At 48.1% G+C, this 7,933-nt stretch overlaps 1 protein-coding gene across 3 annotated transcripts in view; it reads right to left on the reverse strand.

Moving 5' to 3' along the window:
• CSMD3 (CUB and Sushi multiple domains 3) overlaps positions 1-5,577 on the reverse strand; it is a 1,194,711-nt gene extending 1,189,134 nt beyond the window's left edge. For all 3 annotated transcript variants that reach the window (XM_077772930.1, XM_077772929.1, XM_077772928.1), the window contains exon 1: positions 5,400-5,577. In XM_077772930.1, the coding sequence (XP_077629056.1) occupies positions 5,400-5,577 (178 nt within the window). The remainder of the gene's footprint in view (positions 1-5,399) is intronic.
• Positions 5,578-7,933: the final 2,356 nt, after the last annotated feature.

The raw sequence follows: 7,933 nt of genomic DNA on the forward strand, positions 1-7,933 counted from the left end.
AACTACACACTCCTTTGTCCTATGAGTAAAGGCAAGAGAAGAAAGGTACAAAGGGAGGCCATGTTTAAATAGATCTATAGACAAATAAAATGGCCTTAAGTTTTATTTGTATCTTACACATTTTCTTAATCCTACATAGTTTTTCTAATCTCTTTATTTGCAATCATTTTACTTCTAATCTTTCAAACACTGGACTTTAAAGTACAAAGTGGCATATTTTCTCAAATAGTCATGTTGCCTAAAGTAACTGAAGTAACAGGTTCCTTAGTAGACATATTGTTGGGTGCCTTCCAGTAATTTTTCAAACTGGACAAAACATTGAAGCAGTTTCTGGAGACCCTGAGGTTAAGTAGAAGAAAGTCATCTTTTGGTACCCAAGGAGTACACTTGCAGACAAGTGATGTTCAGTTTAGTATCTTTCAGGTATTTGTATTTGAGATCATAGGCAAGTATTTTGCATTGGAAGGTTCCCACCTGAGTACAAAAACATTATTAATTGCTCTACCTCTTCTATATCCCACTTGTGATTTAGTTTTACTAAATTTAGAATCATGTATAGATGCCATTTGCTATTGCCTTATCATTTCATGTTTCCTTAGACACTAAACTATGTGTTCAAGGAAAAGACATGTATACCCAAAATTCTATTTAGCTGTCCCACAAATAGTAAGGCTTATTAATATCATGAAGAGTAATAACAACTCCTGCAACTAAGTCTGTGCTCCTAGAGTACTCACTTTATGGAGTAATTCCATACCGTTTATTCCTTGAAGGACCTCAAAGGAACTGGCATTAAGTTTTCAAGGGACTGAAACCTCTCCTGAATTATTCTTGCTCACACACATTTCTTACACTGGCTTGATTCAGCCTTCCTCCCACCTCACCAATCCCCCAACACCAGAGGATTCAGAAAACACGGTGCTGCAACATGACATTTCAGAACAATTTCTACAAGGTAACTGTCCAGGGGAAGTTCAGCCCAGAATTCTGGGAGCTGCTCAACACTTTTCTGGGCGTTAAATTGGGTTGGATTAGCAACTAGGTGGTGTAAAGTCTCCGCAAAGGCGACGTGTTCCGGGAAAAGGGAATTCGCCTGATGCCTGAGCCCACCATTCTTTCTTCAGTCGTCCTGCTTCATTATTATTCTGCAATGTGCTGCAATCCCGGCGGGTCCGGCTTTCAGCCCAGAGCTGGCCACTCCAGCCGGGCGGGGAGAGGCCCACACGGTGGCTGGGATGACCCCATGCTGTTTCATTTCTTCTGCCTTAACCCCTGTGGTCCAACNCCCAAGCGACAGAGCTGGGTTGGGGATGAAGGGGTCCTAAAAGGGCAGCAAGCCTATTCCTTGTTTCCAGTGAGTTTTTCGAACTCCCTTGGTGCCTATCACTGGAGAAGTTGAGTGAGGGGAGCACTGCGGTCAGCTTGGGGAAAGGGAGTTTTCTCGGTGCCCCCCTCCCCCCGAGAGCGCGACAGCGCTGTCCACAGCACCACCATCTAGAGTTCGGAGAATATAAACGCACTGTTACCTGCCACGCATTTCCGCCTCGGACACCTACAGCCACGCGCACACGCACCCCGAGGCTTCCCAAAGGCCCCTCGGTGTCGATGGTCTCCTCCTCCCAGCAGTACACACCCACGCGCCCAGGCCAAGTCAGGTGCCCAGTTTCAACCTCTGATGGTTCTTTGACATTTCATGGAGTCCACCCTTCCAGGAGAAATTAAGAGGTATTTCCAAAGAAAAAAAGACTGAAGGGTACCTGGCCAAACTGCGGCGGGACGCCTGACCCAAACACAACATATTTCCTCCCAGCAGATAACTCAAACGTGCCAACCTAAAGGGAAGGGTTTTGATGGCTTGGATGGAGGGGATGGTTTTGTTTGTGTTTTTGCCCTTATTATTGTTTGGTGAGGTCTTTAACGCACTCCATCCCCTTTTGAAAAGCCCCCTCAAGATATGACATTCTCTGTCAGGTCAGACGGTCGCCTTGAGGGTGAGCAGTGAGAGCGTCACTTCCCAAAGACACGAAGACACACAACGGTCTGAGCCCTCCCTCCGCGCAGCCACCCTGGCTTCCGCGGAAGGTGCTTGGAAGGTGCTTCCGAGTTCCCCGGCAGCACTCCTCCCGAAAGGCCACCTGCGACCTTTTTTTTTTTTTTAACTGATATAGGGTGTGAAACCCACTCTTCCAGAAAGAGCTCTGTGACAGGAGTAATATCTCTTTGGAATCCCCAGAGCACGCAGAAACGTGGGTCCTTCTTAAAGTCCAGGGTCCCGCCTGTGGCCCTGAAGTATGCCCTGACGCAGGGTGTGGAACGCAGCACACTGGCTCGAGCCCACCTGTCGTCCGAGGTCAATGCTTTCGCTACCTTCGCATGGTTCCTGCATCTTTGCTCGGTACCTTCTGCTCTAGCTGTGTGATCCCCGGAGACGGAGCGTGGGAAAGTAGCCCCGAGTGTCTGTTTACGTGGGCGGGACGTTTAAGCACGACTAGGAGATTCACAGTTTCTATCGGAGTGAAACCTCAACAGACACGCTGCAGCTGCAGCTGCGTTTCAGAAACCTCTGTCTGCTTGCGCGCGCGCGTGTACGTGTGTGTGCGTGTGCATGTGTGTGTTACAGCTTCAAATCTGCATGCACCAAGTCCAAGCAGCTCCCCACCCTAATTTGGTGTCCTCCGTAGGCCACCTTTCATTTGAGATGATGACAGTAGAGATAAAATGGCCAGATAAGGTTGGCTGTCGTTTCAACCCCAGAGGGGCGGTCGGGCCTACCACTGAAGGCCACTTTGTCTTCTACTCTGAGGCGTTTCCTCCCACTGATCCTCTTTGTCGCTGTTTGCTGGCAGAGGTGACATGGGGTAGTGATGAAAAGTATGGGCAGAAGGTGGAATTCTTGTGGCATGAGATTTTCGTGTGGAAAACCGCGCACCTTGGACTTCCTGAACACCTCTGCTCTCCTGGAATAGGACCTGCAAAGCCCTTAAAACGACTCCCCAGTCTGAGCTCTCCCTTGGGCCTTTGAAGTCCAGGAGAAACGGTGTAGAAAATAAACTGGGGCATAGACATTGGGAGGAACACCATTTAAGCCATGTCAGCAATCACAGTTTTAGGAAAGCCTTGAGACCGAGGTGAAATTAGAATAAAATAAGGAGGGGAAAGCAGAGAATAATCAACTGTTAAGATTGCCACCACCTGCCACTAGGGAACAGGTCTAAAGCATACAGCCCACGTAAGTTTGTCTCTCAGAATTTGAGTACAGTGTTTTGAGTTGTAAAATATATGGGGAACCTTCCAAGTGGCAGATAAGTGACAAAGAAGAATCTTATTACCATTAAATGTTTAAGTTCCGAAAAAAAAAAAATGGTTTTGAACGGGACCAAAGCAGAGTGTGACACACTCCTTCTCAGTGTCCCTCAAACTGGAATATGCTCAGTGGAGACCAGTCCAGGAGCTGTGAGGAGAGGAGAGGGGTCCCATTTAAACCAAATTAACGCGTCCTTCCTTTCAGTGGCTCGTCTTATTCGGAAAATACGGTAGGTGCGGGCAGCCGGGCTGTAATTGCAGGCTGCGAGGTTCGGTGTCTGTCGGGCTGGCGTGCTCGCCCTGCTTCGGAGACTCCCTCCCCCCGTCTGCCCCTCGAATGTGTTTTGGCTCAACAGGTATCACAGGAAAACTCGCACTTAACCCCAGGCATCGTCTAGCAGGAGCCACCCCAACATTTTTTCGTGCCTGGAGCTGTTGCTGCCTCCCTGCGCCACCCCCACGCGGAGCGCGTCTAGCAGTCAGCCCCAGGGCCATCCGTGAGCCGCCGACTCCCCGTGGCTGACGAACTAAGCGTAAATGCGAGGCTCCTCGCACGTCGAGCCGGCTACGAAAACGAACCTATTGTAAGCAACCCGAGACATGTTTTGTGCACTAGGGAGTGCAGTTATAACGTTTAGAACAAGCGTTTTGCCTTAGAGCTGCGCTGGAGGCTCCAGGAAAGAAAGAAAGAAAAAAAAATCAAGCTTTAAGGAGCAGGTTGGGATTACAATACATACAGTTGCTGCCACAGACACCGGAGGCGACTTCCTGGCATGTAGGGATGTAAATTAAAATTCGAGACAGGCCACCCAGGGTTGCTCCTAATAGGAGAGGTAACCCCTCCAGCTTCCTCCACCCAAAACATGAATTATCATTTCCACTGAATGCAAATGGGCTGCCTTCTGTGGGGGGACAGCCAGCTGCAAGCTGGACAATAAACTGTTTCATAGAGACGCGGCCCGATTGCGGTTCAGAGAGGCACTCCTTTACAAAGGAAGAAGCGTCCAGTTTGTGTTGACAGCCGTGGCGCGCCTGGGCCAAAACACCCCCCAGCCCCCACCCTCCACCCCCAGCCCCGACACACAGACACCCAAGATTTGGAACTAGCTTCACTGAAAGCGACATCCATCGCATCTATTCGAGCTGCCATGAGTATGGGGAGGGGATTTTTCAAAAACGCTGGCATGAGTCATAAACATCTCCTGAGTATTCTTTGCAGCAATTAATGGCCAGAGGGTGCAGGAGAAGTTGTGGAACAGAGCTGGGGGTCTATTTTCTCCCCGAGGACAGCTTTTCTTCCAATGATTCTGACTGTCCCTTGCTTTCCTGCTTAGGAATACATTTTACATCCCACCCACCCCCTCCCCTTGTCTGTGCATGTGATACTCACTCTACCTGTCTGAACGCTGAGACTTGCTGGGGATTTTCTTTTTGGTCGTCAGCTAATGACTTTCCTCCTACCTTCATTCATCCCCAAAGGTGGATCGTTACACTTCGTGGCATCTCAGACCCTTTTAAAGCCTCATTTTAAGCTAAACCTCAACTACAGGAGCCAGGGAAGCTCCCCCACCATGTATCAATGCATAAGAGCCCACGTAGTAATAATTCACATATGCATTCAGACATTCATGTTAGTAGGGGGGTTCTTGGAAGACCCCTGTCCCCTAATGCATTTAACAGCACATTCCTAGCATGTCAGTAACTTTGCTCCCTGAAAGGGTTAAAAAGCGTTTACACGAGTGTCTTTAATAGAAATATCCTAGCCAAGGCATCAAACCCCACTGGTTTCAGTAGAAATCAAGGTAATCCTCACAACCAAGTAAAGTCTTGCAGAGGAATTCTGCCTGAATATCCACTAGTTAGAAGCTATACGAACCAACTCACGTATTCGTTTGAGCATACTGCAAGAATATTTATTGAGCACAAGCTCAATCACTGCATTGAACGCCAAATCTGGCAAGCAAAATGCATTTCCTATGGGGGGGGGGGAGNATTATTTTATCGGTGCAAATTCCAAAGTAAGCTACCAGCCTTTTTCCGGCGACAAGTCAGCTCACCAACATCCAAAGCATGGGGGACCCCGAAAGCAGACCTACCTTTCACACAAGACACCGTCAATAAAAAGACGAGATTCCAGAACGTAAATCCACTTTTAATCCCCATTTTCTTCATCAGGATGAAGTCCAGGCGGCCACATTTAGCGCATCTTCTGGTGCCAGGCTCCCGGGGTTTGGATTCCTTTGCTCGGCTTTCCCCTTTGCGGACCCCTTTCATATTATTCGCGAGCTCCTAATTCCTGCTCCTCAGCCCGGCGCAGTGGAGTTGCTGCTGTTGTGGGTGCGCGGTCACAGCTCGGAGTGAATGGTGTTTCTGGGATACCACAGCAACCTTGACGAGGACTCAACCATCTCTCCAACGGGGGCACAAAGTCTCTGCTACTCTGGATTCTGTCTTTTCCTGTGCTTTTTTCCCCCCCCTCCACCAAAACCTACCTCAATTCTAGCTCGTTTTAGCAACCACCAGAAACCACTAGTGAGCTGCTTTTTCAAGCCGAGCTCCGCTCTCTGACAAACTCCCCACGATATTTGAAATTAAGAGGCTTGGTTTCTTTTTTCCCCCCGAATAGATCAATTCTGCCTGTAAAAGCTGCCCGAGATATATGATGTTAGTGAGCTCCCCATTGCAGCTTGTGAATACAGAAACATGTTAGAGGAATATTTTAATCGGAGGATCTGTGTTGCTTTTGGGGAAACCATGCTGATAATGAATCGGGCTCCATCGATGCCCACGTCCTTATAATGGGACATGTGTTACTACTGTAGTTGCAGTATATTTCAGGCAGGCGTCTCGCGTTTATTATCCTGTGATTTAATTGAAAAAGAAGATCACAGAGAAGAATTTGTTTGCACATAGGCAATTACATATGCAAATGCCTACGTGCAAAACCGTAATCAGGTTTCTACGATTCGGTAAACCGACTTCCTCCGTGACTAGGGCGGGGGTGAGGTGGAGAGGGAGACAGTCATTTCCCCAAATAGTTCGCCCTTTCATCCTCCCCAGCCGCTTTTGAGCTAATGTGTGCTGCAGTTAAACCACTTTATCTGCGGTAGTTATCGAGAACAGACCCATTTATCTTAATTCTGAATCAGTCCCAAATATGTAAATGGAAGGTTTCTTTCAAAACGTAAAATGTATGTACCTATACATCTGGATGTGGCAGCTCCGTAGGGCATCAAGGGTTAACACTGCACAAAGAAAGAGTGCTTGCGCCATCTACTGGCCATCGCTCAGTCACCGGCTCCTTTTTCCCATCTATAAGGGATCCTGTTTTCCTCATTCTAGGGTGTAGGGGAGCTGTGTTCTGAGACAAGCGCGTTTGGCCCCCTGTGTGCCGATTTCTTAGTCGTTTTTGTCTGATCTTGGCCCAGATCTAACAAACCGCAAGTTCTTTAGACTAGGCGCCGGCCTGGTAATTTGACTTTTCTGGAATCTGATCCCATCTCAGGAGGGGGTAGGGCTGCCACACTGGTTCTGAAATAGATCATTGCAGAGGTTCCTGGCTCCATTTGCTTGCTGAAGGCTCTCGGGGAATTAGCGCCTATCTGCAAGGCTTTGTCAAGAGGACTGACCAATTTGAGTTTGCATCTCTCCACATTGTCCACAAGTGATGGCTCCCGTCCCATACACGCCAAGATCTCCCTGATCAGCTTTTGTCCCTGGGCTCAACGTGAAACTGCCGGCTCAGGGGAGCAGGGTTGTTGTATCTGGAGGGAATTCCGCTCTGGGAAGTGGGCACACTGCGAGTATCTATAGGGGTGCGTGTTGAGTGGGCTCATTCTGCAGGCGTAGGAAGGATTCTAAGCTCTCCGGGTACGTGGCATTTTGTGTGGGTCTGTGATTCTCCCAGGAGTATGCGCTGTGTACAGTTGTGAAGGGTAAGAGTGTGTGTTTATGGGAGATGAGGGAAGGTGTGATTTTTTTTTAATGCGTGGGTGTTTTCACAAATGTGTTTGTGTAGTGTGTATGCGTGTGCATGCATGTGTTTGCGCCCGCGAGTGCGCGCGCGTGTGTGTACTAGAGTGGGATTTCTCTTCTGAGTAAACAGCCTTAACAAGAGGCAGAAGCTGTAGACGCCCAATTGACCTCATTAAGTTCGGAGAGGTAGATTAAGGGCCCTGTGGCAGAATATTGTTCCTCCCCACACCAGTGCTTTCCTTTCTTGTCCAAATATGCTGATTTTGAAGGGGGGTGGGCCACAAGGTTGAGACTCAACCACGGCTGGGAAGATCAACGCTAAAAAACGTCATTAGCTTGCTCAGACACCTTGGTGGCAGCGCTGGCACTGATTTTAGTCAAGATGTCAGGGTTGTTGCTGTCGTTGTTGCCTTTGCTGGACTGAACAAGGGGTTAGATGCAAACAAGTTCTTGGACTTCACTGAAACACTTGACAAAACCCTTCTTACTAAGTGTGCAGAGGTTAATCACCTCCACTGAGTACACTTTGTATTAAAAGAAAACAAAAATCTTGGCTGTGTGCAATCTATTTGAACACATGACTATATATACAGAGAGGAGGACTTTAAAACAAACAAAAAACTTTTTTATTTTTCAAAAGTCAGAAGTATTTTAA

The sequence above is a fragment of the Crocuta crocuta genome, unplaced genomic scaffold, assembly GCF_008692635.1.
Source record: "Crocuta crocuta isolate KB4526 unplaced genomic scaffold, BGI_CrCroc_1.0 scaffold479, whole genome shotgun sequence".
NCBI lineage: Eukaryota > Metazoa > Chordata > Mammalia > Carnivora > Hyaenidae > Crocuta > Crocuta crocuta.